The sequence below is a fragment of the Pygocentrus nattereri genome, chromosome 12 (genome assembly GCF_015220715.1).
Source record: "Pygocentrus nattereri isolate fPygNat1 chromosome 12, fPygNat1.pri, whole genome shotgun sequence".
Lineage (NCBI taxonomy): Eukaryota > Metazoa > Chordata > Actinopteri > Characiformes > Serrasalmidae > Pygocentrus > Pygocentrus nattereri.
Window position 1 is genome coordinate 9,355,891 of NC_051222.1, and position 23,530 is coordinate 9,379,420.

Below are 23,530 nucleotides of genomic sequence, written 5' to 3' on the forward strand. Positions count from 1 at the left end.
CAAACCAGCAAGCTTTGTCAGATGTAGTAGTTTGGAGGTTATTGTAGTTGTAGTCTACAGTTTGAGTAGCTGGTGTTGGTATATAAGATTATTGAACACATGAAAAGATTATTGGTTTCAGAGGATCCAGTGTCACTTGGTGGAAACAGAATGCCAAATCTCTGTTAACCACAGGATGTATTGTAGCACAGCATGTGCAACCCTGGGCTCAAGGAGGACATGGGAGGCAGGATTCAGTGTTGCAGCAGCCATGTATTAATTCGCACACCAAATAAACACAAAGAAACTGAACCAATAAGCCAAATCCAACCTCTCTTGTTGGTGCTGTTCGCTCTCAGCTCCTTTTAAAAGGTGCTCACACTGCCAGCCAGAACAGCATCAGCTGGCTCTCATTAAGAGCAGCGGAAGTTCCCTGAGAGAGGGAAACAAAAGCTCGCTGCTCCACTTCCTCGTCACCGCCTCCAGCTTGCAGCTCGGCCACCTGGGTCAAACGTGAGGTGTAGTGAAGGTGAGGTGTAGGCGGTGGAGCTTGGGATTCGTTCCTTGCCCTTGTGCTTCTCATGGCCGGCACGTCGTCCTCCTCCTCCTCCCGCTGTCTCTCCCTGCCGTCCTTGCCAGGGTTTGTCGCTGTTCGATGTTCAGGTCCTGCCTTCCGGCAGGCTCTTATAGCTACCGTCAGCGCCCAGGGGGCCAGGCGAACGCCACAGTGGTACTGGTGATTTTTGAAAACGCCTCTCATTTTTTCATAGAGAAAATACCAGATTATCTTATATGGGCATGATACCGACCACAGCATGAAGCACAACCAGAACTGGTTTGTGAGGAGCCTGGCCTCTTCCTGTTTCACCTATTATATAAAAAACATGACAGCAAAACAGCTGAGGGCGCCCATTAGTGAGTCCTCTATGAATGGGAGTAAATAGAGCTAAATCTAAAAATGAGAAGTTAAAATAGTTTTTAATCACTCACCCAGAACTTTCGTTTTATTGTAGAAAGTAGAATAATGTATTTCACTAAAACTGTATGTTTCTTTTTTCTACAGCAAGCAGGCCTTAGGCTAATACTACTGCTAGTGAGTGCCGATTGGTTGGCGAGTGGAGCAGCTTATTGGCTATTCATGCTCACTCATGAAAGTATACGAATGTCATTTTAAACTCCTATAACTCAAGTTTATAAGCTCATAAAATATAACAGCAGTGTTAAAATGTTTTATACTGTTCTGTGTACAGGAAAGATTTAATTCTTTCACATTAAAAATGTTTAAGCCCTGATTTTGCTGAAATGCTCCATCTCAATCCTTTCATTTTGGACTTGCTCAGGAGCGCCCTCTAGCATTTGAGAAACCTGGAAGACACAACAGAGTGGCAATTCTCCTCTCTACAAGTTCTCTGGCACAACTTCAGGGGTTGCAGGCACAGTTACAAAAACAAGCAAGGCATAAAAAGAGGTTGAAAATGGTCATTTAAATTAATGATTTTCATCCACATTTCCAAACAAATATTAAGGGCTCTTTATACACAGGAGGTGTTCAGCTGCAGTTCCTGGTAGTTTAATCTATATGTCACAGGTCAGAATGTGCGGCCGCTGAATAAGAGGGAGTACATCCTGGACATTGCGACGGAGGCGGAGCAGATCGACAGCAACTACAGCTTCTGGTTCCGGCGGGTTATCTGGGCTCAGCCACTCAAGTTTGACAACGAACTCAGTGTCACAATACACTACAATCAAGTATGAAAGCTTTGTGTCCCAATGCATTCTAACCCATCATAACCCAAGACATTTGAATGCATGTAATCTTCCCTAAAAGCATAATACAATGTTTTAAAGCTCTATATTACAACCACAGATGAAAGCTGTTTGCTATCTTGTACTTACACTCACTTTATGAGCTCCATATACCTTACAGCTCCACTGTATATAGTGGTGGAAAGAAGTATTTAACGTTTTTTAGTAAATATACTTCTAATGCAGCTCTTCACATGAAATTTAGACCAGCCATCGGTAAGTTTACCAGTCAAAAAAAGTCACCTGTGACTGAAACATACCTAATACCTCCACAAACATTAATAACAGCTGTGATTTGACTTGGCCTGGACTGGACAATTTCTGAATATAGGTGACATCGAAGTTCAGCCACTCTTGCATCAAAGAATTGCGCAGTTCGGACAGATTTCCTGGTGCCTTTCCTGGCATCTTACTCATTGTTCAAGGTCGTTCCACAGATTTTCCAGAGGATTCCAATATTTTTCGGGCCAGTCCAGAGGTGTGAACACTCCTGATTGTTCATCATGCCAATCAGTCACATTTGCAGCCCTGTGAACTTGAAAATTATCACCTTGGAATACAAGGATAGGAATGTTATGTTTCTCTGTAAGATGATGACCAAAAGGCAAAACCTGGTTGTCCATCAGCTCAATGTCGGAACTGTGGGTCAAATTTACTGTCACCTCAACCAAAGGACCCATTTCCACATAATTAAAACATCCCCAGAACATCACAGAACATCTCCATCTTGAACCACACCTTGCACCCAGTCCTCATCGAAGGCTTCCTGAGGTCTATGATGAGCAGGACACCTAGCATCATTCAATACACCTGCAAATTCAGCTACTTCCTTCACACTGTGGCCTTTGGAATGCCCAGATGCAATCATTATCCAGTCATTGCACTGTACCCACCTTTTCTCAATCTATGAATCTCTTCACACACCCCACAGGTATTTATAGCCTGATCATCCTCATGCAACACTATCTACAGGATCCTGAGTTTACTACCACCTTAAACACATATGGTGACTAATTTTATGTCCAGGGTGAAAAGTCATTCCTTAAGTGGAATGACACAGTATTGAATACAGTAAGAAAAAGCTCTAAACCAGTTGATTCCACTAATTAGTTTTCCACCTATTAGTTGAGTTGCATATTGAAATGTTAGTACTGTTAGCCACCTCTAAATGCATGTAAACAAATCATTTGTCACCAAGCTGTCATGCAAAAAACATCTCATGATGGGAAGAGGCAAAGAACTCTTGCAAGACCTTCACAAATGTTCCTATAAGGATCTCTGAGGCCATGATCCACGAGTGGAGAGAACATTACTCAAACATCAACCGGTCACGTACAGGAGATCCTTGCAAGATTTCAGACTGGGCAGTGAGAAGAGCAGCCCCTAAAGCCAAGGACCACTTGCACAGAGGTCCACAAAGACCTGGAGGTACAGAGGCAACAGGTACAGTTCTCACAAAGAAAATAATAGACAAATCCAGTCCACCGCTACAGTTTCCATTCACGATCACCCTGGAAGACTTCATTATGTATTGCGGTGCCCTGCGATGAACTGGTGACCTGCCCAGGGTGTTTTCTACCTTCCACCCAATGACTGCTGGGATAGGCTCCAGCCCCCCCGGGATAAGCAGTTTAGAAAATGTGTCTGTGTGTTTTGTGGTCAGAGACAAAAAAATAATAATTTTGCATCAACAGTAGCACATAACCCTAAAAATACCAAACTACAGTGAGGTTTGGAGGTGGAAGCATCATGTTACAGAGCTGTTTCTCTTCTCGCGGTACCAACAGAATCCAGATTATGAAAGGGAAGATGAAGGGAGGCGTGTACTTGGAGATTCTTGAGAAGAATCTGCTACCAAGCAGCAGGATGTTGAAAAGTGTTGGCCAAGTCAATCACCAGGCTTGAGCCCAATCAAAGATCTGAGGAAGGAACTGAAGATCAAGATTCACCAGTGGGTCTGTGTAGAAGAATAAGCCCACGTTGTCATTGCAAACAAAGGCTTCTCCACCATGGGGCAGTCGTGGGCTGGAGGTTAGGGAACTGGCCCTGTGAAGGTTGCCAGTTCGATCCCCAGTTCTGACAGTCCATGACTGAAGTGTCCTTGAGCAAGACACCTAACCCCCAATTGCTCCCTGGGTACTGTGCACAGGGCTGCCCACTGCTCTGGGCAAGTGTGCTCCACTGCAGAGGTGGAATTTCCCCGTTTGTGGGATTAAAAAAGTATTGCAAACATTTCAGTTGGCATGTTTTTCCAGTGTCATTCCATTTTGTTGCACGTACCTTTTTATAGATTGGAATCATGCTGTTTCTTTGACTGTGTATTTATTGAGTTAATACCAATGGCTGGTCTAAATTTCATTGAATAGCCACATCGGAAATATGTTAAATAAAAAAATTGTCAGCTTCCCCCAATGTAGGTTACAGAGAGAAGACAATGTTATCAGTGACCATCCTCAGCACAACACTGATGCTGACATAGTAGGTTGAGATTGGGCCATCAACCAAAACAGTCCAATCAAGAGTGACCTTTTTGGTCAAAACAGACCACTGATGCTGGACTAGAAGATACCAAACACAAAATGTGCATCGGTAGATGGGCTAGAGTCTCTAAGCAGGGCAGAGCTACAAGAGAGGGGTTTCCAACTCTATATTTGAGTGTGTTTATCTGTGTGTGTGTGTGTCTTTGCAGGTTCTTCCTGACTATCTGAAGGGTTTGCTCAATGTTCTGCCCCAGGGGAAGGTCAGCGAGCAGCAGTTTAATCAAATCGCCAAACTTGCCGCCCTGCAGCACAGAACCAAGGACAGCCTTTACGCGCCCACCATGTACGTTCATAACATGCAGTGCATTTAAGTACCAGGACTGTGACTCACATTAACATCAAGACCAGTTTATATATTACTTCTTGCACTTGATTCAATTCATCAGCGAAATATTAAACCCCTAGAATGAAAACGGTAGGTCATTTCCAGCCTTCATAACTTCAGAAGAGTTGAAGATACAAACATGATCCACATATCAGGACATTTAGCAGACCCGCCGTTACTAGTTAGTGTGACGTCATCGAGCTGTGAGTAATTTGGTGAGTAATTCAGTGAGTAAATCATCTAAAATCCTGATGTTATTGCTCTGCAGTTTGGCCTTCATATTCCAACAAAGGGTTAAAACAGCGACATAATTTACATACCAGATCACTCATCAGATTCTGCCTCACCATCCAGGCTGATTTCATTCACCTGTGATCATCCGTCAGCCAGCAATCCAGCTCCAAAATCACCCACAACCCACTCACTGCTGTTACACTACATCTCTGCTTTTAGCCTTTATATCATAGGCAAAGGGCTTTCAGTTTGCATTGATTTTGAGTACAAAAATATCTGATATTAAATATGCAACGCAATTTGTAATTAAAAGTAAAGCCTGTCTTGCTGTGTATCAGAGTTTTAGCACTGAGCATGAAACCCAAAGAACAGAAAGTCAATAAAAAACAGGTCTGCCTTATGCTAATATGCTAAACAGAATGAATCACCATCAGAATTATTGCATTTTCAGCTCACAGACACTCCAGACTGACAATTTCCGACAAGGTTTCTGAGCTGCAACTTGTTTTCAAGATCTCTGTAATTAAAAAAATACAAAATTTATCAGAAATTTTTATCAGAAATAACTCAAATTCATAAAAATATCAAATTTCTTTTAGCATTTACATGTCAAACAATGGCATATCTGAGCAGCCCAGGGTCTCCTGGAAATAACAACATATGGTATGTGTGGCTGTCTCATGTAATTACTTTATAATTGCAATTGTAATTGTAATTGACCCAAAAATACCAAAACAGTTCCCCAAAATTTTAGGTTTCTAAGGTTTAAACCCTTCATGAGTTGAATCTTTGTTTTAGGGCTGCACAATAAAGACAAAATACCGAATTTTGCTACACACTGCAGATGCGATGGGCCTTCACATCAATGTGAAGGAATCGTTCACATTGATGTCATACAATGATGTTCAGCAGCTGTTTTCCATGTGCTTCTCTTGTCTGTTAAAGGTGGAAAATCACAACAAACAGGGAATATTCCAACAATATTCCTTGAAGTCGTCTTCAAGACTAGAGGACCCACAAAAATGCCACACTGTCAGAGTGAACTGCTCAAATGCTGTTCTTTTTTGTGACAATCACGACACACAAAAACATGAAGGCAAAATAGAAAAAGAACACTAAAAGTTGACGGTGCTTATCAGCATTTTGTAGCTCCTCAGGTCTTTGGGACAACCTCACACTGCTGTATCACCCGTTCCTACTTTTTCTTTCTACATGATTTAAAGGAACTGCTTCCTACACAATATTCAGTGCTGTCCACAGATTATCCATAGTGGTTGGGTTGTTGTTCTCCACACATCCTTTGATGAAAATCAAATAATTGTTGTGAGTTTCCTCCTTTAAGTGAACAGACAGAGCAAAAAGCATCAGAAGCTGTTGAACATCTGGCGGCAAATGCCAATACTGAGGTAGCAATTAATAAACAATATACTGTGCAGCCCTACTGTGTTACCATAAGTCCAGTATAGACGTTTTGCCTCGTATTGCTATTAACAGCTACCTGATGGACTATATCAAGTGTGCTTGACTGAGAAAAATATGAAGCTGTGCTCAGGACTCGCCTACACACACTCAAAGCTCTAAGAGGCACTAAGAGGTTCTCTACACCTCTAACGGCTGAATCCAGTCTTGTTTTTCCACAAATTGGTCTCATTTCTGATGAAGGGTCCAGCAGGCCAGTGGTGCTCAGCCCCACTGCTAGGCCTTGTCCTGCACAGTTTCAGCCACTCCCTAGCATTGAGTTGGGTGATGGGGGGAGAGGCGGAGCCATTCTGCCCAGCCAGAGAGAGTGGGGCCAGTTGTGCTGTAGCATCACCAGGGATCGAACTCCTGATCTCCTGATGATTGAGCCAACGCTTAGACAGTCCCGGCAGCACTCATTTAATCAGTTCTTCTTTAGTGCACCATGGGAAGATGTGAATTTGCAACCACATGGTTATGAGCAGTGGTGAACCATTCATATTAGAACTCAGCCTTCGGTTCCAGCCATAAATGTCAAAAGTCTGTGAAAAAACACGAAACAAAACACATCTCCTAACTAACACTTATGCACATGAACATTTCCTGGCAGTTCTAGATTAAGTACAGGCAGCTGAAGCCTGTAGAGCACACTCAGTGTGTTTTATTTGAACCTTGTGACAATGACATGTATTTTATCTTGTATTTTACCCTTCAGTAAAGGTGAAGCTGCCACTGTTTTCTGTTTCTAACAATTCACTGAAACCTGGTTAGACGACAGCTCATGTTCACAATCAGTGACATGTCTAGAACTTCCAGAAGGCCTAGAGTGACGCTTTCCTCTTGAAACTGGTTCCACCCACTGGAAATCAAACTACGATTGGTTGATTTTACGGCCATTTTCTAATTAGGTTGGCAGTCTAATGTTTGAGGTCTTCAGTTCAGCTCCTGAAGTCCTTACCAATAGGGGAGCTCGCTTGGCTGTATCTATCTCGATACCACAGAGACAAACAATCCTGACTGGACAATTTTCTGTTGGGTGCTTCATGTTTATAACTCATCTGTTTCCCAACAAAACTTAGAGCAGTACTACAATACTTGAATTCAAAAACAATACTTATAAGCACGGCGACACTATTAAATAAACAGAGAATTCCACATTTTTGGAAAAGATTGTTCTAGTTTTAAATGAATGAATGTGTTATGAATATTCATCTGTTATTGTTTGTTGCAAAGCCATAAAACCCTCCATTTACCAGGGCACGGCATTTATTACGTTTTAATTGGCCCGCCCTTTCTCTCTCTCTCTCTCTCTCCCTCTCTCTCTCCCTCTCTCTCTCTCTCTCTGCAGTCATGAGATAGTGGAGTATATTCCAGCTCAGCTGTTTACCAGACAGGGCCCTCAGCAGTGGATGCACCTGGTCACGCAGCACACTCACGCAGTCCAGAGCCTCAACCCTCACCAGGCCAGAGCACAGTTCCTAGGTACCCCCTCCAGAACCTGCACAAACACATCTAGTACACAAACACCTAAAGGTACAGCTAAGCCAAAAAAGGACTCCACAATAATTTCAGTATTTTGCCCCAGAATGAGAAATCTGCCTATGAATAATAAAGTCAAATAGGCAACTGAAGCCCAAACAACTCAGAAAAAGAAATAAGCAATTTGTACCAATTAAAAATCACTGTTTCGTTAATTTAAGAGCAGTTTTTGTTTGTTTTGTTCAGTATTTCAAACAGTGTAGTGATGGTGATTAAACCCCTCAGTGGAGCACACTGTCATTCCTGCGTTGTTTTACCCCTCCAATCTACCTGCCTCAGTGTGTCCATGTCTTTGTGTTGCAGGGTTAGTGTGTGCGTTCCCCATGTTTGGATCTTCCTTCTTCTACATTCTGAGTAGCAGCAGCAGCGTCATCCCCACCCCCTGCATCCTGGCTGTCAATCAAAACGGCCTCCACTTCCTGGATAAAGACACTCATGTACGCATAGCATTTACAAAACTAGATGTACTGAATCTTCACACACAGATAACTGAGACATTTCACTAATTTGGGTCACAGTCGGCCAAAAACGCAGCAACTGAAACGAACGACTCATCCAAAAACAATCCAGTTTGTACAGTTTTCTCCTTACCCCAAATGTAGCTGATCAGCCAAGAGATATTTGTTGTCTGAAGTTAGCTCTTTAGTTTACCCTGGGGCTGCTAGGCTAATGGAAGCTTACATAACTAATGCAAACTGCCTAAATCATCACACACTTTCCCCAAGCAGCATCGAGTTGCACAGTAATCTCATATAGACTTAATTATGTGAATAATTGTGTGTGACATAAAATATATGTATTTGCATTTCACTGTATCCTCCTAAGTGCTCTTGCCTTCTCAACTACACCTTTAATTTCGACGGGGTGGTCTTATTTTAAACGGCGTAGCTTTTCTAGTCATTACAGTAGCTTTAACGGCCCAGGAGACTCACAGACCAATCGCATGCAGTGTAAATATCACACGTGATGCTACTCAGCCAGTCAGATCTGTGCATTGCAATGAGCCCTGAGACTCGAGTGAGTGTTACACACGCAGGGGAGGGATGAGGCGAGAAACAGCAGTCAGAGAAGAAAGTGAGTTGGTTTACAGGACGTGCTCTAGAAAGAGAAAACTGACAATAAATGTTGTTGAAATTTGGCTGAACTGGACTTTATTTGATTGGATATTCAGCTGTTGACTGTAAAAGATGCTGATATTCCAGTCATGATGTAAATTAGACATTATAATGTTCCGAACCTTCGCTTGAGGAAGTTTTCTCTAATTGGACCTTACTGAATTTTAATTAAAGACCCCTGCTGTAGAGCATTGCGTGCAGTTTCAACCAGCTCCAGATTCACGACCAGTCCGCTGTCCTTGTCAGGCCCCACCTCCCTGCCGGCTCTCGCAGCCGCCATCCTGGCCTGGTGGATGGGCGCACGCCACACATAGCTATAGTGTAGCCATTTTAAAGCCTGAATTCTCAGGATTACTTGTTAGCATACTGGCTAACATTAGCCTCGTAGCTCTAGTGCAAAACCAGAAGACACCAAACATGTCTTGGCTCAATGACTACATTTAGCATAAGGGCGGAAAACTGTACATTTTTTGCCAAACAACTTCTTCAACCCTTTTGTTGCCAAATGAAGGCTAAAGTGGACCTATAGGTTTTACTGTGATGTATGTTTGTGCTGTATTTTGTAGTTGTGGGATGTTAGAGCTGGTTTCCCTCACTCTGGCTAGTAATGGCTACATGAAGGCTAAAAGCAGAAATGTTATATAACAGTAGTGAATGGGGTTTGGGTGATTTTGGAGCTGGATTGCTGGCTGATGGATGGTCACAGGTGAAAGAAATCATTCTGGATGGTGAGGCAGAGTCTGATGAGTGAATCAAGTTGCTGTTTTAAACCTTTGTTGGAATATCAAGGCCAAAAAGCAGAGCAATAATATCACGGTTTTAGGTGATTTTCCAAGCCGAATTGCTCACTGATGCTGTTGTCACAGCTCCTTGACGTCACACTAATTTGTTAGGTGCAGGTCTGCTGAATGGCCTCATATGTTGATCGTGTCTGTAGCTTAAACTGTTCTGAAGTTATGAAAACTAAAAGCGCCCCACCGTTTTGCCCGCAAATCGCGGTCTCCGGGTCCGAGTTCATTCTTTTTGTCTTTGTAGGAGGTTTTGGTGAAGTTTCCACTGAAGCTAGTTCAGTCCACTCAGACCCAGCGGCCCAGCGCAGGACTGAGCTACCCCTATGTGGACATCTTACTAGGAGACATGGCCAACCCCCGGATCACACAGTTACAGCTGGAACAGGTGACGCTCTCACATGTACTCTCACATTCAGAATCCCTACATTTAGATGCTGGTACAGCATCTGTAACTTTATGTTATGTTTGTAGGGCTTGGAGCTTTGCCGGGTCATCGCCATGCACATCGAGAATCTGCTGTCACTTCGACAAAAGAGGCTCACTCTGCCTCCGAGTGAAATCACCCTCCTCTAACACACTTTATATACACTGACCGCTCACTTCAAGTTCACCTTTTGTTTACACTCATTGTGCATTTTATCAGCTCCACTTTGTAGTTCTACAGTTACAGACTGTAGTCCATCTGTTTCTCTGATACTTTGTTAGCCCCCTTTTACCCTGTTCTTCAGTGGTCAGGACCCCCATGGACCATCACAGAGCAGGTACTACTTAGGTGGTGGATTATTCTCAGAATAATCAGTGTGTGTTGTACTGGTACGAGTGGATCAGACACAGCAGTGCTGCTGGAGATGGACTACAGTCTTTAGTTTTAGAACAAAGTGCACCTATATAGTAAGTGGAGCTGATAAATGGCTACTTAATGAAGCAAATGGTCGATGTGGGTCACAACACCACATATATATATGCTATAAAATCATAAATGCTTTTAACATTAATTTGTTTGCCACCATTTCATGGCTGGTAGGAGCTCAGGGTTAAAATAAGTGAGTTTTATGTTATATCAGTAACGACTTTTTGTAAGTTGGCTAACATGAAAGGGTACAAATATGGCCGAGATCACCTCAAACTCTAGACATCACTGTTGCAGGAAAACAGTCTCTGAAATGGTAACTTCATGAGAGAGAATAAAAAAGCCTTAACTTTAATGTAAGTTAATACAACATTTTCTTCCAAGTCAGTTTGGACCATTCGTCTGTTAGTCCATTCATCATGGAATATTCACACAAAGTAAAGGCCAGCTGGCATTTTCAGGAAAAAAATAGCTATACGTTTCCATTCATTTCAACATCTTTAAGATGTTAATGATGGCATCAGATGCGTAACTGCCACCCAGCTGCTGCCCTTTATTTATCTGTGGGTCAACCTCAGAGATAGAGTGGATGACACAGATTGTATATATACACTCAAAGAACCCAAGAGACCCCTCTTTTTTATTTCATTTCCCATCAAAATAATCATTACAGACATGTTGATCATTTTTAAGACATCTTTCTGAGGAGATCAGATGTACAGTTTGAATACAGAAGGGGAAATAAGAGGCAAAATTGGAGCTTACTAAATGAGTAAAGGCTACAGAGAAAACGGGACTCCTAACAACCACCTGGAAGACCTGGTAGACACCAAAACCGCCCCCATCAGATAAACAGCACTGAAAGCTTTCGTCTCTGAGAGAGAGGAGGAAACCAAGCTGCTTCAGATCTGAAAACATCCACAGGTGTTTCTGTCCATCCTTCCACTGTGAAAAGATGACTCAGCGCTGTGGGTCTGAAAGGACGTGTAGCCGTGAAGAAGAACCTCACTGAGAAAAGGAGACGGACACATCAAACAGAGAAGCTGAACAACGGACTGACCACCCCAGGGTCCAGACCTCCACTGAATGTGTTTGAGAGACGCTGAAAATGCAACCAACTTCTAAGACTGAACTTTGGAGGTGTGTCTGATTTCTTTGAGCAGCTGAAAGCGGGTCTCCTGAAAAGAGTGGAAGCTGTACTGAAGGGAAAGTGAGGAATGATTCTGTTTAGTCGGTGAGGCTGTAATTTTCTATTAAATGTACGTTTCCTGCTTTTTTTCCTGGTGCTGAAAAATGAATAACCTGTACTTAACCTGACGCTTGGAATGGAAGTTAAATAAATGAAAGGTGGTCCTCACAGTACTGAAGCTGTTTAAAGTGATATAGTGTAGTGAAGGTATTTCAGTTTGTTGGATTATTGCTTTAAACATTTTTGCACAACTTACAGAATTCCGTTTATCCTCAAACTTACCCAGAATTTCTAAACCCTTATTACTTCTCAATAACGTTTAGTTTACGATTCATCAGATTATTTTTATATATCGATAGTATTCATGGTTCATCATATGATTCAAGTTCTAAAATCATGAGTTTAGATTTGAGAACTATTTATGCTACTTTTATATTTGAACCAGCGTGGCTGATTTTGACGTCTTGACCGGCCGAAATGTGTAAAAAGGCGATATTTTTGTATTCGTTGCAGTTTATACTCATGTACATTTCAGTCATTTTGTGTTTTTTCGTAGTATTTGATACAAAATGAAGCCATGCTTGCTGTAAAGGCGTCCATGTATTCTTACGTACGTGTTTACAGACACACACAAGTTCAGAAAAAGCAGAGGAGTGTCACTCAGGAGAAAACAAACATGAATGTAACGGTTATTTTCTTTCATGCACGCAAGCTATGAACTTTTATGTATTTTTGTATGTGTCTAATGTAAGTGGTTGTTTATAAACAGAGATTCATTAAATAAATGAAGAATTAATTTTTAAATGAATGAAGATACTGATTTCATTTATCATTTTTGTTGATTCCACTTCATTTCACCACGTTCATCATAACGGGTTTCACTTTGAAAGATCACTGTGCAATGCCAAGCGTCGGCGGGAGCAGTGTAAAGCACACCACCACTGGACTTGGGATCAGTGGAAACGTGTTCTCTGGAGGGACGAATCACACTTCACTATCTCTCTGGATGAATCTGGGTTTGGTGGATGCCGGGAGAACATTACCTAGTATATATAGTGCCAGACGTAAAGTTTGGTGGAGGAGGGATAATGAGCTGGGGATGTTTTTCAGGGTTTAGGCCCCTTCGTTCCAGTGAAGGATGATGTTAATGCAAAGACATTTTAGACAATTATATACTTCCAACCTTGGGACAGCGGTCTGGTGAAGACCCTTCCATGTCAAGTATCTTGTGGAAAGCTGTCATAGCCAAAAAGCAGGGCCAACTCCATATTAACACCTATGGTTTTGTAATGGGATACCCAACAAGCTCATATAGATGTCCACATACTTTTGGTCATATTATGTACATTCAGATTTACCACTGTTTAACTTTTATCAACATTACATATAAAAACTCAAAGTATGTGTAGGTTCACTAGTAGTTTCGGATAGTTAATAAAATGGCTATATTGGTGTTGCAGTGTTGCAGAGATGGTGACCCCTGGTTCCTATGACAACCACTGTTAAGAACACTGACATGGTGGTGGTGGACCCGCACAAGACACCCACAGGACAGGTACTATTTGGGTGGTGGATCATTCTCAGCACTGCAGTAACAATGACGTGGTGGTGGTGTGTTAGTGTGTGCTGCGCTGGTCTGAGTGGATCAGACAGCAGTGCTGCTGGAGTTTTTAAACACCTCAGTGTCTCTGCTGGACTGAGAATCAACCACCAGCCAAAAATATCCAGCCAACAGCATCTTGTGGGCAGCATCCTGTGACCACTGATGAAGGACTAGGATGGCCAACACAAACTGTGCAGCAGCAGATGAGCTCTGACTTTACATCTACAGGGTGGACCGACAAAGTAGGAGTGGACAGTGAGTGGACAGTGTCTAAAAACTCCAGCAGCACTGCTGTGTCTGATCCACTCGTACCAGCACAACACACACTAACACACCCCCGCCACGTCAGTGTTGCTGCAGTGCTGAGAATGATCCACCATCCAAATAGTACCTGCACTGTGAGGGTCCATGGGGGTCCTGACCACTGAAGAACAGGGTAACAGAGTATCAGAGAAACAGACGGACTACAGTCTGTAACTGTAGAACTGCAAAGTGCTCCTGTGGTCAGTGGAGCTGATAAAACGGGCGATGAGTGCAGAAACGAGGTGGTTTTAATGTTGTGGCCGACGGGCGTCCACGTCCAGCCACGGTCAGGCAAACCTTGGGCTGGGAGCCCACGTGGGCCGCTTGGCCTGCGCATGCGCAGTACGGCAAAACAGTTGGCTTAGGCGAAGGCGAGTTGGTTTTCCTTCACGGCGCAGTTTGTCCTCAGCGCTCCGGACCCCCTCAGCTCTCCTCGGCGGGATTCTGTGCTCTAAGACTCGGACACCTGTGCGGCCGCTGCGGCTCGGTGGTCTGCGGAGAGGCTGTCTGCTGCCCCGCGCGCTCCGCTTCTCCCTCCGCTAGCTCGATTAGCCGTTAGCGTTGCTATGGAAGCTAGCGCTAACCCAACAACACCAACTTAGCCAGCGAGCCAACTTTCACCGCCGCCGTACGGGCGGAGGAGAGGCGGCGGGGTTTCGCCGCCTTTAGACGCGCGAGTGGACCTAAAGCGGGTTTATCTGGGTCAGAGACGCGGAGGAAGCCAGACTTTTGTCCGTTTTTGGGGCAGTTTGGCCGCTATCATTAGCCTTAGCTGAGCGTGTGTTCAGTCACGTCGCTTCAGCCGCCGGAGCTGTAGCGCGTTAGTGGACCGGGGGAGGGAGGAGGGGCTCTAACGGCGGCGTGGGCTCCGGGAACCGCCGGAGCGCAGCGTTAAAAGGCGGCTTTGGGCGCCTAACGGCGTCTGAAACGAGGTGACGGGCTGAAATAGAGCCGAACACGGGGTTAAGTGGGTTAAGTGGGTTGGCTGTTTATGTGGAGTAAATGGGACTGTAGACCGTAACGGACGTTTGTGTGACGTAGGTGAGACTTTGGGCTGTAACTTTGTGCAACTCGGGCGTTTATGTGATATAAATGTGATTTTAGACTGTAAAATGGTGTTTTTGGGCTGTAACGTAGTTTTAGCACAGGTGTTTGTGACATGAATGTGATTTTGGGCCGTAACACAGGCGCTTATATTACATACATGTGATTTTGGGCCGTAACGCAAGCGCTTATATTACATGCATGTGGTTTTGGGCCGTAATGTAACACGGGCGTTTAGCACCTGTTTGTATGACATGCATGTGGTTTTGGGCCGGAACGCAGTGTAACGCGGGCGTTTAGTATCTGTTTGTGTGACTTTGGGCCGTAACGCGGGCGTTTAGTATCTGTTTGTGTGACTTTGGGCCGTAACGCGGGCGTTTAGTATCTATTTGTGTGACTTTGGGCCGTAACGCGGGCGTTTAGTATCTATTTGTGTGACTTTGGGCCGTAACGCGGGCGTTTAGCACCAGTTTGTGTGACCTGAATGTGACTCGCCGGGCTTCTAGGACTGTTTATAGGGCTAAAGGTGATTCTGGACTGTAGTAAAGTGCGCTATGGGCACCTGAAGCAGTTTCCCGGTGTAAAGGCGACCTGGTTCTGGTGTTGCTCTGACTGGAGAATGAAAATGTCTGCGGGTGGCTTCACGGATCTGAGGGAGAAGCTGAAGGCCATGACACCTCACCGGGAGGAGCAGAGGAGCGGCGGGGAGAAGCGTCGGCGGCGGTCCCCTTCAGACGAGGACGAGGAGGAGGAGGAAGAGGTGGTGACGCGCGAGTTGGAGGCGCGCAAGGTGAAGCGCGGCATCGCGCAGGCGCGCGTGTTCACGCCAGAGGAGTGCACGCACATCGAGGCCAAGATTGACGAGGTGGTCGCGCGCGGCGAGCGCGGGCTGTATCGCGAGCACACGGTGGACCGCGCGCCGCTGCGCAACAAGTACTTCTTCGGCGAGGGCTACACGTACGGGCCCCGGCTGGAGCGGCGCGGGCCCGGCCAGGAGCGCCTCTACTCCAAGGGCGAGGTGGACGAGATCCCCTCCTGGGTGCACGAGCTGGTCATCAGCCGCCTGGTGGCCCGTGGGCTCATCCCCGAGGGCTTCGTGGACAGCGCTGTGATCAACGACTACCAGCCGGGCGGCTGCATCGTCTCGCATGTGGACCCCATCCACATCTTCGAGCGGCCCATCGTCTCGGTGTCTTTCTTCAGCGACAGCGCGCTCTGCTTCGGCTGCAAGTTCCAGTTCCGGCCCATCCGTGTGTCCGAGCCCGTGCTGTGTGTGCCGGTGCGCCGTGGGAGTGTCACTGTGCTCAGGTACAGAGCTAATTTCCAGGTCTGGAAAGGTCTGGAGTTTAAGCAGTGCCCATTTCCAGATCCAGAAAAGTCTGTAAGAGTAAAAGAACTGCTCATTTCCAGGTCTGGAATCAAAGAACTACTCATTTCCAGATCTGGAGAAGTCTGGAAAGAAATAAGTGTGTTTTTTTTTCCAGATTTGAAAAATTCTGGAGTTTAAGATGCACCTATTTTCAGAACTGGAAAAAGTTTGGAAAGACAGAAGAAGTTATTACTTCCAGATATGGGGGGGGGTTTGAAAAAAGTCCACCAGATTTGAAAAAGTCTAAGAAAATTTAAGAAGCACTCAGAAAGCTCTTCTCGAACACTGATTTCCAAACCTGGCAAAATATGAGAATGAAGAAAATAAAACAGGGATGCAGAAATCTAAATCTGCTTTAGAGTCAGAGTGTAGATATTCGCAGATTCTCAGCCCGACGCACTCAGATCTCTCCCTAATGCTCTTCACAGTTCAGCTTTTCCTTTGCCGTGACCAACGCCGCGTGGGGAAAGTATGGCATTGTGATTTTTCAGACCCGAGGGCGCCAGACGGCCTGTTGGCTGTGGTTAATCATATGGGTGCTTAGTCACTTTGAGAGTCCCCAGCGAAACATGGTGTCTTTAAGTAAAACTCCAGTTTTTGTGATTTGAAAATTGCACTCAACCAAATTGTGATTTCCCTGTTAACCCGGTTAATCTTTCAGCCCTAGATCTTGTGGAGGGCTCATTTCCAGACCTGGAAAAAGTTTGAGAATTCATAAAGTATTATGGGCTTAAGATGCTAAGATTCTCCGTTCACCTCAGAGAACGTGCTGTAGTTCTCCACCGAACACACATCCCAGCTCGAGTGTCCTTTTCAATGATACTGTTGGAAGAATCCTGGAAACGAAAGGAATTAATTCATGAGGAAAGGACAAGATCCCAGTCAGGTTTGAATTTTAGAAGCAGGTGTTTAAAAAGCTTTGAAATACAGACGTGTATTGTTAAAATTAGACATTTCTGATTCTTAATGTCACAGAAAAATCACAGTCTGTGCTTCATCTCTTAATTTGTGCTCTCAATCATGTCCTGTTTTCCATCTGCCCCAATCCGTCGGGGTGGTGGTGGGGGGGGGGTCATAGTTGTACTTGAAAATGAAGTGTATTTCTTCTTGAGGACAGAGCAAGAACCCTAGTGAAGGGTCGTTCTACAGAAACGTCCACTTTCCTATCTCTCCATAGGTGTCACGGGTGTTACCAACCCTCATTGGTGCTACACGTCAGAGTTAACACCAGAGACGTTTTTAAAGAGAAATGCATTTTACTCTAAACGGCCGCTACAGAGCGTCAAACCACATGTCGCCAATCATGGAAAATCTACTAAAATCTGTGATTTAATCCATTTGTATTCTGTTTTTTCACAATTGGCTCAGAATAAAGTCGGTCGCACCAGTGACGTCAGCTAAAAGCTTCATATGAGCTGAATGAGAACTGAGAGACCCAGCGGACTCACCATGAGCTTTTCTTCACAGATCCTCAGAAAACAGGTCAAAGGAGGTCGAGTGATGTCATCAATGTGACATTAATTTCAAAATAAGAGATTTTTTGTAACGCAGTAACACCAGTGACACGACTCCTGGGGGACTTTCATTATATATTTATATTAGTTGGTCAAATAATATATTTGATAGTCATGTACAGATAAAATAGCAGAAAAACGTTTTTTACCTCTAAATCTGGCCTCAGCCTTCACACATGGCTGTGAGGACGAGCTCTTCTGCGGTGGCTGGAATTCTGTGTGAGTGATTACGAAAAACAGTATTGCTCATCTAACGACTCAGGAAGGTGTGATTATTAAAATAACTTGGTTTTGTTTTAAAATATAAATAAATTGTACCCCTAACCTTTTTTTAGCGTAATGTATCTGTGAACGCTCCTGACCTTCGTTTAGTCAGTTTAGGGCTGTAACTCTGCAGATCTCGGAAGCTGCCCTGCGTCAGTCAGTGTGTCTCCACCCTGTTCTGCCTCTGCGTGAGCTTTAACGTTAAAGCTTGCGCACGTTGTCAGTTTGGAAGTCGGAGAGGTTGAATTTGACTCGTCTCATTTGCTGTTCCAGTGGCTACGCTGCTGATGACATCACACACTGCATCCGGCCTCAGGACATCAAAGAGCGGAGAGCGGTCATCATCCTCAGAAAGTGAGTGCAGCGAGTGGGACGCTTACAGTGAGCGCGACCGTATAGCCGTCATTGGGCCTCATCCACCAAATTTCTTCTTAAAACCCACTTAAGCAGTTTTTATGAAGTCTGGCGTTCAGTGGTCTCTTATTTGGGATTTGTTCAGTAAGGTCAGAATCTCCACACACTCAAGACCACAAAGGTGTGAACAGTTCTGTGGTTTTAGAACACGTCAAGAATGGGGCAGTCGTGGGCTGGAGGTCAGGGATCTGGCCCTGTGACCGGAAGTTCGCCGGTTCGATCCCCAGAGCCGACAGTCCATGACTGAGGTGTCCTTGAGCAAGACACCTGCTCCCCGGGCACTGTGGATTGGGCTGCCCACCGCTCCGGGCAAGTGTGCTCACTGCCCCCTAGTGTGTGTGTGTGCGCTCACTAGTGTGTATGTGGTTTTTCACTTCACGGATGGGTTAAATGCGGAAGTGGAATTTCCCCGTTGTGGGACTAATAAGGGTCAATTAATCTTAAATTGAATCTGACTTTTTCTTAGGATCTTTCTCAAGAACATAATTAAGAACAAACTTAGGAAGATATTTGTGAATGAGGCCCAATGTTTTCTGCTAGAAATAGTGATTCAAAAAGATTCATCTGATTTCAAAGCGCCAAACAATAGAAATAGTTAGGCATCAAAAATTAATAATCCATTTTATTAATTAATATTAACTTATAAATTAATTAATTGCTACCTGTTGCCACTGGCGAGTTAAATTTATTATTATTTATTATCATAATAATAATTATTATAATTTATTATATTAATTTTAATCGCAGTCTGGAGCCTGGCTGTATTTGTGTAGCACAGAATGTTAATCTAGTTTTTTTATTTAATAACAGCCATAAATGACAGAATTAATTAAACAAAGTGTGTAGGGTCTCGTCCACACTTCCAAGATATAAAATACATTTCCAAATGTATTCGCTTGTCTGCCTTCATGCGCAGATGAACTTGAGTGACATCCCAGTCTTAATCCATAGGGTTTAATATGATGTCGGCTCACCCTTTGCAGCTATAACAGCTTCTACTCTTCTGGGAAGGCTTTCCACGAGGGTTAGGAGTGTGTTTATGGGAATTTTTGACCGTTCTTCCAAGATAAACTTTATGCTCATTGAAACCATTTACAGTTTACTGCATTGATCTATAATGATTGATGTGTAAAATAGATCATTATGAAATCGGTTGAATCTTTTTGAATCACACTGTATTTCAGATGTTCACTATTGTCATGTAAGTAAGGCAAAGCTGTACATGTATAGTGTGTATATAATAGATGGAAATGAATGGAAAGAATGTATATCGCTGTTGTCTGGACAAAACCTTGCATCTCCAAAATGTTAACTTCACAGGAGAAGGAAAAAAACCTACTTGACTTTTAATGTAAGTCAATGGAACCAGACGTTTTTCCAAGTCATTTTGAGGCGTTGTTTTTACTCCATTCATCATGGAATTTACGGACAATAGGCATTTTCGGATTATTTAAAAACTTAAACAAGAAAAATGGAGATGAGGTTTTGCTCCGACAGCAGCGAAATGCTTGGGAATTACGGTTTGAGGTGTAACTTTAGTCAGTGTTTGTCTGCTGTACAGGACAAGGCCAAACGCTCCTCGTCTGGACACAAATCCTTTGAGCCCCTCCATCACCCTGCCTTCAGAGAGACGGCACAAGCTCAAAGCGAAACGCTCGCACCGCAAAGCTGACCCAGACGCCGCACACAGGTAGACACTTTGAGTAGCCACTGTTATTTAATTTGATTTGTGTTGCAGTTTTATGCCTTGAATAAAGCTGTCCAGGTAAGTCCATTCCTGCTGTATTTGAATGCAGCTGCTACACCTCAAACAGCTCAGAGCGTTCGTCGTTGGTTCTACAACACTTGATGTTCTCCGAAATCGCACTGAAAGAGGTGTGAGTGCAGCAACACCCGACACGCTCAGTCCAGTTTGGGATGAATTTAACTAGGGTGGTGTTGTTGTCCGTCTCGTTCGAATTTTTCCGTTCCACCTTAATGTAACGTAACTGCTGCACATTTTAAGGTGTAATTAAGTATTGAATCTCATGAATTGTACTGCAGTTATGTAATGTATTGTATTGTAATGTAATGTATTGTATGGTATTGTATTGCACTGTTCTCAGTTCAGCTCTGTTCCTTTTCTCTCTGTATCAACAAAGACTTTGTTTCTAGCTCAGGACCGGTTTCTCTCTAACCCTATTGGTAACTAGCAAAGATCATTTCTCTTGATAGACCAAGCACTTCTTGTAAGTCGCTCTGAATAAGTAAATGTAAGGTCAAACAGAAAAATTCAAATGAGAAACTGACTTCAGCCTCGTGATTACAAATACAGATAAAGTCCATTCCGCTCCAAATTGTTGATGTTCGTCTTAAATCTCTCTCTTTGCCTTTTCGTGAGCTAATAGCTAAGCGAGATTATTGTTTTTGTTGCTATGGTGACCAGCAGTCTGCTCTCGTCTTCCTGGTTAAAGGGGGAATTAGCAGTTCTGCATTAACTCCAGCATTTAAGACCATTTATTGTTGAAACTGTTATAATGATCAGCAGAGCTTCGATTCTGCTGTGGAGCCACAACAGGGCGGTAAAAGAGCCGCATGTTAATGACCCCTGGTCTAAGCGTAGACTAGCATAGGTATGTTGCTAGTTTGATGTGGTGGTGCATCATGTTTAGGACTAGACCTTCACAGCTTGGTGGCACTGTGGGGTTCAACATTTGATCTTGTGGCGATTCCTTTTGGGACACTAGCCCACGTTTGGTCAGATGGCCTGATGTTTGACGTTTGTTGGAGATCTAGTACTGATTTAAGTATTTCTCTCTCTTTCTTCCCCTTGCAGGCCTCGCATATTAGAGATGGACAAAGAACAGCAGAGGCTTTCTCTCTTTTCGCGGCAGGATCGTCGTGGCAGCGCCGACTCCGAGAACTCCTGGAGGAGAGTGGACGCCGCCTCGCTCTACAAACACTCTCACCACACGCACACTGACGCACCTTCCCGCCAGGTCAAGATGAGGCGCCACTGAGGAGCGTTCACATCGTCAGTGAACGAAGTCGAGATCTCCTGCAACTGTGGAACGGCTTCCCTCAGTGCCTGACCTTGACGTTTCTCTATGGGACTTGTTCTTTCTGCCTTTACAGCTGCTCTTCTGGGCTCAGTTTTTCTTGAGTAAAGGCAGTGGACAAGGGCGACTCGTTCAACAGGCTACGATGGACAAAGCAGTATTTAAAAAAAAAAAACAAAAAAACAGCGTAGACATATCAAAGGGAGGACCAGAGTGTAGAATGAGTGCTTTCCAATCGGTTACTGGTACAGAAAGAATGGGGAAAGTGTGTCGTTTTACTTCTGTGATTGTGGAGGTGTGTTCTTATTTATGTCTTCTTTGGAAAAAGGTGTTTGTCCAACAGAATCTTCACTCAGTGCTTCACAGATTTGGTTTGCCAGCAGTCTGGATATTTAGCTCTGTTGTACAGACTGTTGGTCATTAGGAAACCCTTGCAGCAACAATATCAGATGGGACAAAAAATTTGTTAATAAAAAACATTAGTGTTGATATGGGACTGCTAAACGTTTAATTCTCGCTGCTCTTCTTAATACTGGCACCTTAGAATTATATCAAATCTGACGCAGGATCTGTGACGTTGCGTCCGTGTTGGACCTACTCATAGTTTGTCTCTAGCCGTGAGAATGTAGAAGGGCAAGTTTCGTTGTTCGGCGTTGTTAGACATGCATGCCGTGGGGTGCGTAAAGACATGCTTGCAACAGCATGTGTCTGGTTTGAGGGCGTTTAAATGAAGTTACACTGAGCACCTTGTTTTTAGCTCAGTTCCCGTTGAGACTCCCACTGAAGTGACTCTGTAGAAATAGATATGAACTTCGTCCCCATCCACTAAGTGTACTGGGGTTAAACGTGGACTGATGGGGGGGGAAATGAACATTTTCTTTGAGATCTTTGAGGTCCGATATATGCAAAGGTTTGTCTCCAAAACGTGAGACTGAGGCTGTGACTGAAATGAATTCCTGTTGCCCCCAGATTGGGAAGAGCTGTTCAGTTTACTAGATGGTGGTTAAAACGCATGAATTTGGACTCCATCAGCCCGCAGCAGAATTCACCGGTCGCATAAACAAACCAACGGTAGCTCGCAAGGCTGGAGTTGGCATCTGTAGCGAAGCTGTAGACGTAGACGTGATGTTTGGGAAGTGCTTGACTAGGCTGAACATTCACTTCTTGGTCCATGTCTGCACCTTCAGTTGCATTGGTGTCTTTGTTTTTAGCTGTACAGACCTGCTGTTTCTCCAGAGAGTCTGACGAGTTTCTCTTTCACTGGCTCAGCAGCCTCTGTTAATTGGCGTTGCTCAAACTTTTGAGTGCACTGTGGTGGACTGTAGTGCCTCAAAATCACTCTGAGAGAAAGACTGGCAGCTCAGTAGGGCTGAACGATTTAAGGAAAATACCTAATCGCGGTTTTTCTGACTAATATTCCTACTGCAGTTTAAATTATGAGTATTTTTTAATATAAAATGAGATGCAGGCCTGATTTATTTGGAGCAAGAAGACCAGAATATCCACCTTTTCTGGCTTGAGGCTCGACCCCTGAACGGTCAAGCTGCCAGTAAGCTGTGGTTGTGATGTCACAACACGTGGAGGTTTGGTAGCCTCTGATTGGCCTAACTCACCTACAGGCACTTTCAACAAGCTCTGCGTCATTGGATTCAAGTTCCTCTCTTAAGAAGTGTTTTTGATAACGTTCAGATAGTTCTTCAAGGGTTCTTTAGTCAAGACAGTGGTTCTATACAGAACCATGAGCAACCAGAGACCCATCTGCATGCTTAAAGGGCTCTTTTCATGGTGGAATGGCTCTTCAGATTGACGGAGAACGTGAAAGGTTGTGTATATAGTACCAAAATGCTCTATACAAGTTTGACATTGAAACAATAGTAAAACCGTTTTTGGTGCTATGTAGAACCTACACATTCTCCATCAATCTGAAGAACCATTTCACCATGCAAACAAATGGGTGTTTGCTTGTTCTTTGTTCTATATAGAACCACAGTTTTTACTACAGATTCGTTTTGTTTTGTTTTGTTTTGAGTGCTGTAATTAAAAAACTCTTGCGAGTTGAAAATTTCGCTCTCCTAAATTGCGATTTTGATACAGAAGCAGTTGATCTTCAGGCCTCCAGCTCAGTGATGAGGCATCCATTTCAGTCACAGCTAAT

General features: G+C 43.9%; 2 protein-coding genes across 2 annotated transcripts in view; both read left to right on the forward strand.

The window, feature by feature from the left end:
* The window catches only part of myo15ab (myosin XVAb), a 106,367-nt gene extending 95,941 nt beyond the window's left edge, over positions 1-10,426 (forward strand). Inside the window, exons 65-70 of the mRNA XM_037543776.1 lie at positions 1,568-1,728; positions 4,475-4,608; positions 7,691-7,824; positions 8,185-8,318; positions 10,032-10,172; positions 10,259-10,426. Of these exons, the coding sequence (XP_037399673.1) occupies positions 1,568-1,728; positions 4,475-4,608; positions 7,691-7,824; positions 8,185-8,318; positions 10,032-10,172; positions 10,259-10,360 (806 nt within the window). The 3' untranslated portion in view covers positions 10,361-10,426. The remainder of the gene's footprint in view (positions 1-1,567; positions 1,729-4,474; positions 4,609-7,690; positions 7,825-8,184; positions 8,319-10,031; positions 10,173-10,258) is intronic.
* A 3,616-nt stretch (positions 10,427-14,042) lies between these two features.
* Positions 14,043-21,864, forward strand: alkbh5 (alkB homolog 5, RNA demethylase). Its single transcript, XM_017717267.2, has 4 exons — positions 14,043-16,084; positions 18,197-18,277; positions 19,899-20,027; positions 21,153-21,864. Exons 1-4 carry the CDS (start codon positions 15,396-15,398, stop codon positions 21,334-21,336), a joined length of 1,083 nt encoding a protein of 360 aa, XP_017572756.1. The 5' UTR covers positions 14,043-15,395; the 3' UTR covers positions 21,337-21,864.
* Positions 21,865-23,530: the final 1,666 nt, after the last annotated feature.

What these genes read in the sequence shown, in the direction of transcription:
- alkbh5 (XM_017717267.2), top strand. Translation starts at nt 15,396, where the DNA reads ATGAAAATGTCTGCGGGTGGCTTCACGGATCTGAGGGAGAAGCTGAAG. An exon ending in GGGAGTGTCACTGTGCTCAG is followed by an intron (nt 16,085 to 18,196) that starts GTACAGAGCTAA and finishes TTGCTGTTCCAG; the next exon opens with TGGCTACGCTGCTGATGACA. An exon ending in GCGGTCATCATCCTCAGAAA is followed by an intron (nt 18,278 to 19,898) that starts GTGAGTGCAGCG and finishes TCTGCTGTACAG; the next exon opens with GACAAGGCCAAACGCTCCTC.